Here is a 17,128-nt window from a genome sequence, read left to right on the forward strand (position 1 = left end):
TGCCTTTTTTTTTTTTTGAAAAAATTATCTATTAATATTAATGAATAGTCTTCTTTCTAATTATTCCTAAACTTAACACCCACAACATAGGATATAAAATGGGCTGTTCGGTCGGGTTATAAATGTATATATTTTTTGTTACCCTTTTGATTAAAAAAGGGCTAAAAACAACACGGAACGTGTTGATCCCGCATTCTAGTACTAACTGAAACGATAAAGAGACGTACGTATTTTTATTTTATTTTTTCCTAGGCAAGTTTAGCATTTTACAGAGAAGTTAAAGGATTACATGATACAAGTTTTAGTAGGGTGGAAGTTCCCTACAGTCATTCTAAAACCAACAGATACATTACAAAAAAAAAAAGGGTTCCAGAGCCAAGCAAATAGCTCACACCTATGTTCTACTAGGGGACGCCGTTTGAAGTGATTTTTATATAATTTGGTAAAACAGATTATACTATTATGACTAAAAGCTACAGTAAAGGAGATTGTATTACATTTTGTTGGTTTGGACTGGCTGGAAGAAACTGTCACGTCCACTTCGACTAGATCCTCAGTTTGAAAAAACTGAAACATAGGATAGCAACCCGAAACAAAGATGAGTCGCCAGCAAACGACCAATGCTAACTGTGAGGACTCTGATGCGCGCCGGGGGAGGGGGGGCTCGTGTGTCGACATAAGCAATTCCAGAATGTGATGACACATAGATGAAGCGCACGACATAGGTCGCGCATGCGTTAAACGTGCCGAACAAAAGAGAGGAAGTCTTCCGCAAACTAATAAAAGATCGGGAATTGGGGATGCAAAAAAGGAGGCAAGTGCTGGTTAGAGAACTCCGGAAAGCAGTAGATCAGCTTGTTTCGTCGCTGTGGAGAAAAACATAAGACAAAAACCAGAAAAAATAGACAAAACAGAAAATGAACTAAAGCTGGCTAATGGAGGAGGTGGGTGGAGCTGAAGCTCCAACCCTTCTCCTCCCAGTAAACTGGTTGGAATCCCGGTGACGGGAAAGATTATTGAGATGATTTGAATTGATTTATAAATAATAATATTTTATAAATTTTATTAAGACATATTTAAATATAAATAAATTGATATATATGTTTAAATATATAAATTAAATTAAAATGAGTTTTAATGTTTTATAAAAATTAAAAAAATAATTAATTTGAGATGATCTAAGATGGATGAATTTATTGAATCCTACGCAATATAAATTGACGACTGTCTACAAATAAAAATGTTATTTTGTCCACTCTATTTAGCTCCTCATTTTAATATTTCATGTATTTTAATTTTTTTAATTAATAATTAAGAAATTGACTATTAATATATTAATATATTTTTATATTTTTTAAAAATATTTTAAAATAATAAAAAACTACGAATAAAAAAAATTAAAATAAAATAAAACAAAATTTTCACTACGGGCATGGTTGAGCGTTGCAGTCCGAGCGACACAGTAGCACCGCTCGTCTACAAATAGAGTCCTGAAGTGTTCATGTCTCGATTTGTGTACACGGAGTCCGTGTAGCAATACTTCTCAAGTTCTAAACAGCAGCCGCAGGCGACAAGACAGCGCGTGTCGCACTACCAAACAACTGTCGTATAATCCGGAGTCCTACGCGCATGCAAAGCAGGTGGCCGACTCTCTCCATTCGTGGGTCCGTCTATCTCAGTACAGAGTGGAAGGAAGCGTGAGAAAGTTAAGATTGCCGAAGTCGATGTCGAACCTGCCCCAATCGCTCTCCATGAACGCGCCCTTCGGAGGTCCGAGCGTGTCGGTCCCAAGCGCTCCCGGTGCTCCGGCGAACAAGGACCGGAAAATGGCCTCGGCCGAGCACTTGGTCCTCGACCTCAGCAACCCTGAACTCCGAGAGAACGCTCTTCTCGAACTCTCTAAGGTACCATATTGCCACGATTCGACTTTATCATTTCTTTTCTTGGACGATATTTTCTTTAACAAGTCTTATTGGATGAATATTTTCACCATTTCTGATATATAGCTCGACAATTATAGGATTTATTTTCATTCTGTGTTGGATATGTGGAATGATGTGTTTTAAGTTTTCTTAGTCACCTCAATTCCGATTACGTTCTGTGAATAATCGGAGATTGATGTTATTAGCATTTGTTTAACTGGTGTTTCGTCGCCGGGTAAACTGAGGAAAAAAAAGTTATTTTTTTTATTTGATCCCGATCGAGAAGCTAGCCTCGTTTGAATCAAATAGTTGCACCGTGCATGGAGATTGGATTCGATGCTGTGTTATACGTTGCCCATTTTAGATGCAACTACCTTTTTTGGGACGGTTCCCCTCATATTTTTGTGTGCTCGCAACAAAATCCCGACTAATCTTTGGGTAATTAAAGGAAAATTCCTCTTGTTCGATAGCCTTTAGAAATTGTTTAATACCCCAAGGAGATTGAAATTTAGACCTCAAGGACCGTACCACCAAGACTAAAACTTTTGTCACTTGAGTGAGCCCTAGGGGTTGGAGGTTATCCCAATTTTATTAATAAAACCTCACTTATGATGGAGAAATATCTTTTACAAGAGGGAGCTTGGGGTTACAACCAAATCCCAAAACTAAGCTCTTATGGAAACCATATGGAAGCCATTATTGATAATACAATCAGTTGAGATATATAAGGAAAGATTAAAAGGAAATGTAATGATTAATGCCGGAGGCTAAGGATATAAGGATACCTGCTCTATCTAAAGCAAAGATACCAACAATATGTTCTGGAAGCTGAAGAAGTTGAAAGGCTTATTGTGTTGCCGAGTGCTCCACAAGAGGCAAGACTATCTGCAAGGGCATTACCCTTCCTGTAAACATGATTGATTCTAAAAGGAAAGATGGAAATATTCTTTTTGATGAGTTAATTTGCAACCAAATACACAAAAGGGAACTTGTATCTAGAGGGATGAAGAATGTCCCTAAAGAGAATTAAACTTAATGGCTAAAGGAACGGAAGCTGTTGTATACTGCCATCTATACAGAAAAAGAATTAAACTTAATGGCTCTTAATTGTAAGAACTTCCTTTGACAATTGACGAAGGTCCAAGCATTACTTTCTCGCCTAATGCACCACATTTGGCGAGATGGTCCCCTTGCATTTGATGTGGTGCATTTTTTACTTTCTCGCCCAAATAGAAAATGCACGACGTCAAATGCAAGGGGACCATCCATCAAACGTCTAAATTGCTATGACGATTAGGGAATTTCACCAAGCAGCCATCAAGTCCACCACCTGCTGGAACATGATCCCACTTAATAGTTTCCCTTACTCTACCATCCTGACAAAGAACTCTACCCTTGAGGCACCTTATTCTTCCATAGGAAAGGAGGGCCAAAGCATGTGGTAGAAAGACTTGACCTTAAAGATACTGCTTTTGGAAGAGATCCAACAGATCTTATCAGTTCCACCTCTTCTCAATCTGAAAGAGTACAAACAATCAAAGAACGAAGAGATCGTTCCCACCTCCCAAACTTGCTCTACTCTAATAGATGTGCATTCCGTTGAGGTCTATTCTCATAGATTTGGAAAAAATTGTGATACTGACTCCTCCTTACTTTCAGACCACCTTTCTTTATTGCTTGGTTGTGATGATGTTTTTCGGAGTAAACATATGGCTGAAATTTGAGGGTTTTGTGAAGAAGGTGAAATAGTGGTGGTTGTCCTGTGATTTCTAAGGTACCCCTAGTTTTGTCCAAGCTAGATTTGTGGAAATGGAATGAGGAGGTATTTGGCCATGTTGGGAAGCAAACCAACTCCTTATGGATTAACTATGAGGGCTTGATGTTCTTGAAGAAGAAAGAGCCTCAAGTGAGATTGAGAGGATGAGCATTTCTAAGGTCATTAAAAAGTTGGAGAGGATCATTCCTTTTGAGAAGGTGAGTCAGATACAAAAATCGAGGACTCTTTGGCTGAAAGAGGGTGACAAGAGTACAAAATGTTTCCATCAGGTGGCTAATTCAGACCATAGAAACAACATAGTTGACTAGTTAATAATGTACTGGTTTCCTCAAACAAGACAGACATCACTTTCATTACCTACACGCTGCTTGTAAAGTTGCATGTATTCTAGATGGATGCAAATGTTTTCTAGACTTTCATGTAAGCAGTTTTGAACTTGATCCACAACCTCAAATTTGTGCTGTTATAGATGATACCTGAAAGAGACATGTTGTGGCCAAGAGTGAGACCTTTTGAGCATGTTAGCAAGCAGGACCTCAATCAGCAACTTTGAAATCATATGTTGGAAGATTTTCTCTAACTTTGATGCAGTCTAGTTTTCATCTGGAGCTACTTCGCTTGAGCCTTATGCTAATCTACAATTAGCAACACATGGACTTCATCAGCACTTAAATTGATACAACATGCCTTTAATATTAGTTACCAATTTAGCTGTAATAATCTCTTGTACTTGATGAGGAATTAACGTGTTACATAATCTGAATATGATATGATTTATTTTCTTTCAAACACCATCTTGCAGATCTTATTTTTCGTTTAACTTGGGCATTAATTCTCTTCTGTCCAATTGGGAAGAAGAATAAAGAATGTAATAATAATAATAATAATAATAAAAGAATGTCATAATCGCTTTAGAAGCTTAAAATTAATCTCTTTAAATCTGAATATGCCTCAAACGTAAGTAATTTTCCATAACCATTGGGGTAAATTTACCTAATTGTATGAAACCATATTGTGATGCCTATTGACAATGAGATCCCTATACACTTGCCTTTATGAGATAAAATGCTTATTTTCTTGTCGAAAAAACTCTTTTCTTGGGTTGTCTTTTCTTTTTCTTGATATCTCAAGTGAATCGTATATATAGATAATGAACTACTTGGTGATGGGTATAAACTTGTGCACTGGTTTAGTTGAAATCTTTGTGTGAAATATGCCTTTGTTCTTTGCTTTGAATGGATATGTGATTTAGCTGTTGAATACTGCAATCATAAACTTGTGTCTGCCTTGGTTTCATTTTTTAGAACAAGGAATTATTTCAAGATTTGGCTCCTTCCCTGTGGAATTCTTTTGGTACTATTGCTGCACTTATACAGGTATGCCTAATAAATTCATGTTTGTTTCTTTTTTCTATTTTAGAAGAGAGAATTATTTCAAGATTTGGCTCCATTGTTGTGGAATTCTTTTGGTACTATTGCTGCACTTTTACAGGTATGCTCTTTAATTTTTATAAGTCAGGTATGCTGGTTATGAATTATTTAATTTCATGGTTCTTTTTTCTCCTTCTGTAAGCATAAATTTGTTTAGCTTAGCTCCTTATGTACTTAGACTTATAAAATAATTTCCTTGTAGTTTCACCCTTGGTTGCTAGGACAATTTGCCTGTCATTAATCATTGTAAATATGAAGTTTTTTTTTTTTTTTTTTTTTTTTTTTTTTTTTTTTTTTTTAAAGGAGAGCCCATAACTATACAGGATATATACAAAAGGTTAAGCTAATGAATACATGCAGAATTCTGTACTTGTTAACACCCTTTTTGCTTATTAATAAAATCTGGCCTGCAGAATCCAGCTAGTTTATGAAATCTAAAAAAGAAGAAAGCTGGGTGCATCAACCCCTAAAACCTCAGAACACTCCACTACTATTCATTATTTTATCATTACTTTTCACTACTTTTTACTACTATTCAATATTTTATCATTACTTTTTCACTACTATTCACAGAATATTTGAGATCATCTCACTACCCAAACACAACCTAAGCCTACCCATCAACAATAAGTAAGGACTAAGCCTAATCTTGAGAAGCTGCTCAACACCATTAGAAGTCTTGTCTCTCCCTCCAAATATTCCACAATATGCATGGAGGAGTAGCATTCCAAATCAATCTGTTGCCATGCCTTACCAACAAACACATCAATGATCTTCAGAGGTATCAACTGCAGAACTTAATGTAAAAAGAAGATGAGAGACAACAAATCTTGTGTATATCAATCAGTTGGGAGGAAAGTGATGCTGGATGAGTAAACAAAAAGTATCTATGTTATTTATTTTAATGGTCCTTTGTATTTCTAGTTGATAAATGGCCAATCTGTCTTGTGACTTTGGCGGTGGTTGTGAATATTGATGCAGAGGGTTTAAACAGTTCTGTATGTCGTAACCTATAAAAAAAAAAAACAGTTCTGTATGTCATTGCATGTGAAGGTTTTTTCATTTCACTTTTGATTTTTATGCTTAATGATCAGTCTTCACAAACAAGACTTTTTTCTCATGTAACTGTGTATATTGCCTTTGATTTTTAGAAGTTAAAATCTCCAAAAATTGGATGTACTTCGGTTTGTGATTCACCAATGGGATTTGATGTTGAACCATTCTTACTTTCAGGAGATAGTTTCAATATACCCCGTTTTATCACCACCAAATCTGACTCCTGCACAATCAAATCGAGTTTGTAATGCTCTTGCCCTTCTTCAGGTAGAATGCTTTTTCCCTTTGTATTTGAGTTTTATACTTGTCTTTAAGTTTGGTCTTAAAATTACTTATCAAAAAACTTTTGGACTTGAATGGTCTCGCCATCTTTGAAAAAGGTGAGTTTTGAGTTAAGTTGTTCAGTAGAGTTGATGAAGCACCTTCACTTGTTTAAATATGTTAGCTTACTTAATTCTTTTGGCCTTAAATAAATTGAGAAGAATTTGTCAATTAGTGCCTAGCAGCGGTAACATATGCGTTATACTTTTAGAGGACAAGTGAAGGCTGTGTCAACTACTTTTTATTATTGAATCTTTTGTTTGTAGGTCATGCTGATGCTTTGCTTTCTTTTTATATTTTCTAACAGTGTGTAGCCTCTCATCCAGACACAAGGATGTTGTTCCTCAATGGTAATGTTATTGGTATCTTCACTATGTGAAGACTTTCTTACTGCTTCAATCTTGTATAATATTCATGATGGAATTGTGTAACCTGTGAGAGAACAAAGCTTAACTGCGGATGTAGGCCACAAATATGAGCAGCAATCCCCGCTCTTTCTGATGTAGCTGATAAATGAGATCAATAATTTCGAATAAGAGCTCTATATATATATAAGTGGTTTCCGTAGTTATTGGTGGCTTTCTTGGTTTGATGACATCTTTTGAAGTTTTGGTTTCTTATGTTACTTGTCAGTACCAACCTTGAACATCTTGTGCATTGACCATTTTGCTTCTGGTAATGGACACCATTGTTGCTCAAAAAATAATTGTAAGAGAAATAGAGAAACTTATGAACTCTCCTTTATAATGAAGATCATCTTCTGGCACCCTTCTAAGAGCTCATAAAAAAAAAAATATGTTCAGGTTTCAAGAAATGGATTCTTACTGACCTTTTTCATTTGCAGCTCATATACCATTATATCTGTACCCCTTCCTTAATACAACAAGCAAGTCAAGGCCGTTTGAGTACTTGAGGCTGACTAGTTTGGGTGTCATTGGTGCCTTGGTAAAGGTATTTCATCCTTGCTGACGTTTATATTTTGTGAACTCATCAACATTCTTTTTGTTTTGGTAACTTCCAATGATGGTGATAATTTGCTTTTTGAGTTTCATTATGTTCAAAAACATAAATTCTGTAAAATATCAGAACATCTATTATAAAGCTAGCACACCTAAGGCATAACGCAACATGTGATCTCAGGAGAGAAACATTAGTTAGATTATCAATTCTACCGATCAAAAAAAAAAAGTTAGATTATCAATTCTAGAGAGATGCAATGTTTGGAACCCTCCATGCATAGTTTAGAAGCCACCGAGGATGGGAGATGTGGGCACTGACTAAAGAATAGACGTATAAGGGTGACTCACCTTTTTCTAAGATCAATGTAGTTGTATGTAAACTTGTAGCAATAGCTTGATGAAATAGTTTGAACTCTGTAAATAAAATAATTAAAAAAAGATAACTATAGATAAGAGATTATATGAAAAAGGTAACTCTTTTTTCTTGGGTTAATAGTCATCCGCCGGGAGTTTCGGGTGATTCTGCTTATTAAATTTATATGTACTTGCAGTTCTGTACTTACTCCCACTTGTGTGGGCCTCTCTCTCTCTCTCTCTCTCTCTCTCTCCCCACATGCGGTGCACACACACACACACACACACACACCCCTACTCACCCACTCACATGGACCAGGATAAAATTAAGTATCACGGTAAGTAGCGTTTCTTTACTATTTGCTCATAAACCTTGTCACTCTTGACTACCATGTCTTGAAAGAGCTTTTTTCTTTTCTATTTCCAGGTTGATGATACAGAAGTTATTAGCTTCCTTCTCTCGACAGAAATAATTCCATTGTGCCTACGCACTATGGAAATGGGTAGTGAATTGTCAAAAACAGTTGAGTATCCTGATTTCGTTGCCCTCAATTCACTACTTGGACATTGATGTCACTTGAGCATGAAACGGATTTTGAGAGTTTAAGTGCTGCATCTCATTTGTTCCTACTTGATAGTCTCAGCGTAGTAAAAAGTTGCCCCTTAAAAAATGTGTTATCTTTTTATATTTCTACAATGTCCATGTCTCTGATGGATGTTGTTGCCAAGCTGCATGGGAAGCAAAAGATTATGAGTACCATGAATAAATTATGTGATGAAGCATCTGCAAATGCCGAAATGGAGGCACATTTCTTGCTCATTTGCCACCATATTTTTAACTAAGCAAGCCTTGTCCTGACTACCCAGTATCATATTTTAAGGTTCACACTTATCTGATGAAAAGTCTTGTGATGGTAGGTTGCCACATTTATAGTTCAGAAAATTCTGTTGGATGATGTGGGCTTGGATTATATTTGTACCACCGCAGAACGGTTTTTTGCAGTAGGTCGAGTTTTGGGGAACATGGTTGCTGCCCTTGCTGAGCAACCCTCATCCCGTCTGTTGAAGCATATTATTCGATGCTATCTTCGATTGTCAGATAATCCAAGGTTGGTCAAGCTGATTGCAGTTCCGGTTCTCATTTACCGCTGCCACATCCTTTTCCTCTGTTCTTATGTCCCTAGATATTTTTCTTGATTATGTTTCTAATGGATGTGTTCTTTGATTTTATGTTGCAGGGCTTGTGATGCATTAAGAAGTTGCCTTCCCGACATGCTAAGAGATGCTACCTTCAATGGTTGTCTTCGGGTAAGTATATTTTTCTACCCTCATTGGTTACATAGCCGAAGTTCGTTCTGTAATCTCGATGCTGTTAAAGTTGTCTCCACAATCTTTGGCCTTGTGTAATTTCCAATTGAGCTTTATTGTTATAGATGATTTGTTATCCTGAATACGAGTGTAATGTTCTTAATGGACACGGTAACACAGCCTTTTCGATGAGGGAATGATGTTTGATAACTGTCCTTGCCCTTGCTTGGAATGGTGAATGTCTACTGTTTTATGTTAAGGGTGTATTTGCATTCAGTAAGAGCTATAGAAAGTGAAAATATTACTAGAATTGCATCTCCCAAGTTTTTTTGACAAAAGCAATCCCCTAATTCTTCCAAGGGTGTATTTGTCGTGGCTGGCTTCGATTTTCATGGTCTTTATTTCTGCTTGCAGGAAGATCCCACAACAAGGAGGTGGCTACAACAGTTGCTTCACAATGTCGGAGTAAATCGGGTTCCGGCTCTTCAAGCCGGGGGAGGATTTGATCATATGATGGTGAACTAAATCAAAATTATGCAATGCCCTTAAAGACTTTTAATCTGTTTTCTTCTTTCTTCTGCTTTAGATTAGGCAGTACAGTGAGTTGCGCAATCCATCTTTTAGCAGCAATTAGCAAAAGTCATACTTCCTGTATGAAATTACTGAACTTGGGATGAAACACGCAAAAAAAGCCAATTTGGTCGTTCTTTCATGTATCCTTAAAGTTTGTTTAGGATTAAAACGTTTTTTGACAATATATTTTGTGAGTGTAGGGGGTGGAGCTATTACAAGTAAGATTTTACTTGCTGACGTGTGTGTTGAATTTTTAAGTAATTTTTTCTGTCCAATTGCAAGTGGAACTCTTGGATATCAATTTAAATCGGAAATAAATCATGATTAGCGTCTTCGCCAGGCTCGACTCGAATTTATGGAAATTTATTTTCAAGTATTTTTAATTATATTTTTATCACAATTTAACCACGTTGTTTAGCCAATATTTCGTATAATTGGGATATATAGTCGGGTCGGGTTAACTCGATAACTTTTGAAATATATTCAAAAAGAGTAATATATCCATTATTTTAATTCTCATTATTTCATGTAATATTAAATTATTAGAGATTATTAATTATATCTTATTCGTGATGAATAGATTTTTTAATATTAAAAAATATTTGCTTAAAGAAAAATCAAAAAAATAAAAAATTCCAGCGGGGGTTCTCCCCAATCTTTAATACAAGCATTCCTTTAGCACTGGCGTATTGCCGCCCCCTTCCCCACCGGGGTTCTCCCCAATCTCCCTTTTCACACGCCATCGATCCCCCCCCCCCCTCAATATCACGAGCCCGGGGTTCTCGTCGGCCGCATTGTGCCCCGCCTCGGCCGACATGGAGGCGTCAGTCGGAGCCGTAGAGCATATCATTTCCTACAGCTTCACGGACAAAACGCTTCTTGAAGAAGCCCTGACCCACTCCTCCTACACCGACTTCCCTTCCTACCAGCGCCTCGAATTCGTTGGCGACGCTGCCCTCGGCCTCGCTTTCACCAATTACGTCTTCCTCGCCTACCCTCATCTCGATCCCGGTCAGCTCTCCCTCCTACGAGCCTCCAATATCAGCACCGAGAAACTTGCTCGCGTTGCCGTCCGACACCGCCTCTACCGCTACCTGAGGCACAAATCCGCCGCTATTGATGATAAGGTACTTGTTAATTTTTTGTCTTATTATTTGTATAGCGTTGTCAAAGCACAGACTTTTATGACTACCGCAGCGGCTGCTACTGTAAACAGTGCGTATGATGCTTCAAGTGTTTATAAGTTTACTGATTCGAAAACCCATACTGTGCTTTCTCTGTGTGTGTGTGTGTTCGGTTTGATTGTTTGTGCGACTGCCTACACCGTATACGGCAGCGGTATTGATCGATTTAGGATTTTATACACGGCTTAGTTTTGGGGCAGGGACCAATTTATTTTTGCATCTCTCCCACCATATGTCTTTTCTTTCTTTTCTGTTTTTTTAGACGGGCATATAGTAATCCGAATCACAGTTGGAAAGCAAGGAACCGCATTCTTCTCTCTTGCTGTTCCTTTCTTAGATATCTTCAGATATTCCTTCAATTTTTTTTATAACTCGGATTTTGTACTTCTATATTAAATTTAACAGCGTATTGTTAGTTTATGAATATGCATTGATTACTTCAATTTCACTAAGAAAAGAGATGAAGGCACTCTTTGAATTAGAAAGTGGGAATGATACCTTAAGTGTTCATTATTTATTGGTTTACTATTTATCGAATATTCTGGACTAGGCACGACGCCTTTTTAGTCCAATCTTCAGTAGGCACGGTCCCTTTCCATAGGTTAATCACACCTTAGGAAATCACAATGTCTATCTCCAAAGTCGGGTACAGGGCCCAGCACCCTTCCCAGTCATGGTCCAGCCCTGTCTATTTTCTAGGATTAAGTCCCCTTAGGATCAGTTTCTCTCTAGGATTAGATCCTTTTTCCGTAGGATTACTTCTTTCCATAAGGTTAACCAGGTCCATTCCAATTCGATAACCAATGCAATATCCCGTACCTATTTTCGGAACATGAAGTAATACAAAAAAAGATTGGTGCTTAATTTTTCTGCACAATTGGTTTTGTTTTATTTTTCCAGGTTAAAGAGTTTGTTGATGCAGTCAGTAAGGAAGATGATACGGCTATATATGGTGGTATTGTAAAGGCCCCTAAGATACTTGCTGACATTGTAGAATCTGTGGCAGCGGCTATATACATTGACATCAATTTTGACCTGCAAAGATTATGGGTGGTGTGTATTTAACCGATTGTTCCCCTGAAATGATCTCTGTCCTTCTGTTTTCTTGTTTAGGGCATCTTCTTGCAAGTCTTCATGTCTGCATAATCGAAGGTGTTGGTTGTTGTATTGTGTAGATTTTTAGGGGTCTCTTGGAGCCTATTATTACTCTTGAAGAATTGCAGCAACAACCCCAACCTGTTACAATGCTGTTTGAGCTGTGTCAGAAGCAAGGGAAGAGAGTTGATATCAAGCATTGGAGAAAGGGGGCAAAGAATATTGCTAGTGTATATGTCGATGGGGTGTTTGTTGCTTCGGGTTCGTCCGAGCAGAAGGAAATGTCAAAGCTTGATGCTGCAAAGCAAGCTTTGCGTAAGTTATCACAGTCCATGCCCATTAGCATTGGGCCACCTCAATTTTCGGTTGAGCTCAATGGATCATTTGAGATTGAAGGTGCGAAACAAAAGTTGCATGAGCTATGCAGTATGAAAAAGTGGCCGAAGCCTATTTACAGGTAGAGATACTTCATCGTGAGCTGTAGAATCAGAATATATATATATATATATATATATATATATATTTTATCACCATCATCATTTTATCTAATTTGTATTATGATTGACTTCTTATATCTGGTGCCCATGATATTATGTATTTTTCCTTTTTTTCTTACAGAATGTAGTTTTCTTATCATTACGTTGTCTGTGTGCTCTGAATTCTTTGATGATAGACCATTACTTTCGTAAGTTGAAACATATATTAGGTATGGAAAATACTTATCATCCAATGGTAAGAAATGTGCCATATTTTACATAGTAGGATGAAATAGGGATGGGAGTGTGGTGTATAATATTACTCATAAGGTATACGTTCCCCTGTGTCAATGATGAAGACGATGGCATAGCGTCTTGTGAAGAACCAGAATTGAGAATACTGGTTTTATAATGACTGGAAGCATGGATAGTGCTCTGTCTTGCAGCTCAGAATAATGTTACATGCAGTCGTGGAGTGCGTAAGTATCGTGCAGTCGTTTTGAAATAGAGTGAGGTCAACTATTAAATAATGATTATTTTTTCATGTGAATTCTGTATTTATTCACTTTTTTCAAAGTAATTGTACGGCACTTGCGCACTCACGACTGCAGCTATCATTTCTCTTCTTAAGAATTCCATATTTTCAGATTCCCACTTCCTTTTTTATCATCGTAGAGACTGTATCTTAAAATGTTCTTTTGCTATAACTTGCAGAATTGAGAAGGACGCGGGTCCACCACATGAGAGGAAATTTGTATGCTCTGTTCAAGTAGCAACGATAGGAGGTACTTTCTTTATGGTGGGAGATGAAAAGTCAAGAATAAAGGAATCAGATAGTTCCGCTGCTTCATATTTAATTCGTGCCTTACATGAATCGAATTATCTGTGATGCTGCTTCTCAGTTTAGAATAATTATGAGATAGAAGCTGTCACATTTTGGAGGTTTTGGAGCTTTGAGATATAGGATTTTAAGTATTTAGCTCCATTTTCTATACATTATACATAATACTTAAAAGTGAAATGTTTTAATACACTAGGTGCAGTGGCCGTTCTTGACTCGGATTGAATACAAAAATGAGTCTGTCAAAATTTCCGTGTCAAAATTCCGGCAGTAAACCATTAAAAGCACCACATCAACACCAATGATGGTTATGTCGAGTCGCTGCCGGTCGGGTGTGCGTCATATGCATCGAACATTCAAAAAATAAAATATAAAATAATAAAAAAACATTTAAAAGGTCATGAAAGAGGAAAATTTGTTTAGAATTTAATTTAGGCCTCTTTTTTAATACAGAAATGATTTTATCTCATTTCATCATTATAATTTTTTTAAATTTTCATACAAAATATAATAAATAATTAACTTTTTAAATTCTAAAATAATAATAATATTAAAAAATAATATTTTAATAATATTAAAAAATAATATTTTAATAATATTTTATTCAACTTTTATCTAAAATTATCTCATCTCACTATCTAAACGGGATCTAGTTTTGCTATCACTAAAACTAGTTTTCCCTCGTGGACTTGAGTCAAAAACTGTCTAGAGACTTGAGTTAAATAGGCTCATTTGATCCTAAATCTCTTCAAAAAAATAGAAATATTCGACACATAAGAAAGAACAATCTTCTGAAGCTGGTTCTCATCATCGATCCTTCATTGTATGAAGACAATGGATGTGGGTCATCAAAAAATTGCGACAAGTATGTTTAACATCTAGCTAAGCCGTTTGAAGACATGTTTGCAAACATCAAACTCAGACCCTAGACAATTTCAAGTAGATTTACTATGGTCTGAAACTTGTCTTTTTCAATTCCAATTCTCTATGCAGGAAAACTTGCAATGACATCAAAAGTTTTTCACTGTCCACTGTTAAGGCCTAAGCACTCCCATTCATTATATCATACCCCGCTAAATGGAACTTTTCATGAGGAATGCTACCATGCAACCCAACATGGCACCTGCAACAACCTGCAGTAATACCAACAGAACAGTATTCATCTATAGTTATATTACAAGTATTACAAGATTTTCAAGCATGCAGGTCAAGAAAAATCCTTCCAATGCATCAATGAGATAGGGATGATTTACTCTATGCTGCATGTTTCAAAGCATGAGCTGAGAATCACGTGGAGCATAGAGCCTCGAGGATCAACTATTAGGAGAATGACCTCAAAAAAGGCAGATTGATGGTTCAAAAATTAATAGGTTCTCTCCTCCAAAGAAAATTGCTCTTCTCATTTGAGTTCAGGAAATCAAACGGGTAAGCCGTAAGATCCCCACATGCCTTGAAAATTATACCACCTCCCAACAAGAGTCTCATTTTTGTTTCTTCTTTCCACCATGAAATACCCGGCAAGGTACAAAATCTAAGAAGAACAAGGATTCAACCTCTTTCTGTTACTGCCTAGGAAGCGTAATGAGTGTGTTAGCATATCAACCATCAAAGGTGGTCTTCCCTTAAGAATCCATCATGTCACAGCCGCATGGTAACAATTAGACAAACACGACAGCCTTTTACTTTCCATTTTTTCAGCGAATCAATTTGATCCACACTAATAGTATACTACAATGTAGTTGACATGAGGACCATACCAATAACTTCGTCTGCACAAATGTAAACCAAACAAGAGCAACAAACCTGAAGCGGAGTATGACCGAGTGAATCTCGTAGAGGTCTAACATTAGAGACAGGGTGTTCCGGAGGTAGCTCACACACAATTTGATTTAGTAACTGCAATTAACAATATATCAAGTAAAATTAGTAGATTTCCATTATAGGAACTATGAAAATGTCATTCAGTGTCGTAATCAACAGATACAGGACATGTAGATCTCATGATAACAATGACAGATGACTGAAAAATGCAATGGTCTCTTACAGAAGTACACTAAAAACCCCCATTACTCTTGGTATCGCAATAAAGACTTGCAAGCAACAAAGAGCTAGACTGCCAGAAATAAATGATCTTACTTCAGCTTGGCGACCAGCGTGAAGTCTTACTCCAGAAGCATCATACATTACCTGGAATGAACCTTCAAAATCAATTCAGAGTCCAGACATCCCAAACGCAGATAAGTTTATGGACATTGATGATACTGATAAACAAGAAAACTACAACAACCAATGGTTCGTACAAATGCTAAAATGGGCAAATTAACCACACATTCATGTCACACGATAGCAAATGCGTGGACTCCCCAAGCGTGACAATGAACGCAGTCCTATAAATCAATCCTTTCTTCTAATTACTCCATTATTCCATAAAACAAAACAAAACAAAACTTAAATAACAAAGTCCCTAACAGAAATTCCTAATCACACAAGAAACATCACATCAGCTTCCTTTTCTTACTGCAAGTTTTCATATACACAGGCGAAGATTAAAGCAGAAGATATAAGCAAGCATGCCTAACACGAAAAAAGAATGAACAAGACCTGGTTAACAAGTACATACAACACATGCCAAAACCACTGCAATAGCAAATGCTGGTCCTCCAGCTCCTTCTTGCAAGCCAATAGCAACCGCTAGAGCTGACACAGTTGCTGAATGTGATGAGGGCATACCACCTGAACCAAGCATCCTTCTTCAATCCCATTTCTTCTCCTTGAACCTGCACGTCTAGCAGCATAGTATATGTTTGAGGCATTAAACAAAAACTTAAACATAATACATGAGCTTCAGAAGAGAATCAAATTTCAGTTAAGCCCGACTTTCACTAAAAATTCTTTGATACCTCGCAAAATGGAGAATGCCAAATTATGCCCACCGACAATACAATAAAAAATAAATAAAATTGAGTGTTTTTTTCTTTTTCGTTCCCATTTACTTTTTGAGGACCCAAACAAGAGTGAAGGAAAGAGGGGTATTACCAGGTGGTGAAGAGCTTGAGAAACTGGGCGAGAGCGAAAGCGAGGAAAGCGGAGAGGAGAGGGAGGTTGGAGGGGATGATGGACGGCTCAAATGATGCAGATCGGAAGCTCGACAACGCATCACCAGCCGTCATCACTTCGTCCATGTCAGAGAGAGATAGAAAGAGATGTGGTAATTGAGTTAGATTTGAGAGATCCACCTTTCGGAAAAGCATAGCAAGAAAAGATCACACGAAACACGAACAAAGTTGGTTAGAATTTAGATCCTCGTTCTTGGTGGCCAACACAATCTGTCTCTCCTTACGATCTCTCCCAAAAAAAAAAAAAAAAAAACTAAATAAATAAATAACCAGAGATCCTCAACCGTTGGGTTAACGGTTAGTCGCATGACTCGCGTTCTTCTTGAGTAGTTTCGAAGGTTAGTCGGCAAGCAAACAAGGGAGAATGTCCGGACGTGATGTGCACCAATAGGAAAGCGCCACATCAAGCTCCTGAGTCAGAAGGATAAATAATTAAAAAATAATTTACACATTTTTCTACGACACTTTACGTAATTATGTTTTAAATAAATAATATTTTTATAAAATCACTTTAAAAAATATCATAACCTTAAAATATAACTACAAAATATATGGTGAAAGTATCATTATTCACAATAATAACATGCGCGTGTTCAAGAAACGGCGATTTGGGCTCCAATGTTGGGTGGGGAATAGGGCGTGGTCATACGTCTAATGTTTGCATTCATAAAATGGATGGGAATTCAATTCACAATGCACACAGCCACACCATATAG

At 37.0% G+C, this 17,128-nt stretch overlaps 2 protein-coding genes and 1 pseudogene across 5 annotated transcripts; 2 read left to right on the forward strand and 1 right to left on the reverse strand.

Moving 5' to 3' along the window:
• Positions 1 to 1,528: 1,528 nt before the first annotated feature.
• On the forward strand, positions 1,529 to 9,934 carry LOC121237336 (CCR4-NOT transcription complex subunit 9-like). 4 transcript variants are annotated; one of them, XM_041134033.1, is made up of 10 exons: positions 1,529 to 1,904; positions 5,004 to 5,075; positions 6,363 to 6,452; positions 6,814 to 6,856; positions 7,351 to 7,457; positions 8,017 to 8,157; positions 8,247 to 8,342; positions 8,738 to 8,928; positions 9,058 to 9,127; positions 9,542 to 9,934. In XM_041134033.1, exons 1-10 carry the CDS (start codon positions 1,725 to 1,727, stop codon positions 9,650 to 9,652), a joined length of 1,101 nt encoding a protein of 366 aa, XP_040989967.1. In that variant the 5' UTR covers positions 1,529 to 1,724; the 3' UTR covers positions 9,653 to 9,934. The 4 variants fall into 4 exon arrangements, with proteins under 4 accessions (XP_040989967.1, XP_040989968.1, XP_040989969.1 ...); XM_041134034.1 differs by lacking the exon at positions 5,004 to 5,075 and adding an exon at positions 5,119 to 5,190; XM_041134035.1 differs by lacking the exon at positions 8,017 to 8,157.
• A 378-nt stretch (positions 9,935 to 10,312) lies between these two features.
• LOC121237798 (ribonuclease 3-like protein 2) lies at positions 10,313 to 13,486 on the forward strand. Its single transcript, XM_041134676.1, has 4 exons — positions 10,313 to 10,827; positions 11,785 to 11,937; positions 12,060 to 12,436; positions 13,170 to 13,486. Exons 1-4 carry the CDS (start codon positions 10,516 to 10,518, stop codon positions 13,342 to 13,344), a joined length of 1,017 nt encoding a protein of 338 aa, XP_040990610.1. The 5' UTR covers positions 10,313 to 10,515; the 3' UTR covers positions 13,345 to 13,486.
• Positions 13,487 to 14,069: 583 nt separating this feature from the next.
• Positions 14,070 to 16,721, reverse strand: LOC121237948 (annotated as a pseudogene).
• Positions 16,722 to 17,128: the final 407 nt, after the last annotated feature.

The sequence above is a fragment of the Juglans microcarpa x Juglans regia genome, chromosome 6S, assembly GCF_004785595.1.
Source record: "Juglans microcarpa x Juglans regia isolate MS1-56 chromosome 6S, Jm3101_v1.0, whole genome shotgun sequence".
Classification (NCBI taxonomy): domain Eukaryota; kingdom Viridiplantae; phylum Streptophyta; class Magnoliopsida; order Fagales; family Juglandaceae; genus Juglans; species Juglans microcarpa x Juglans regia.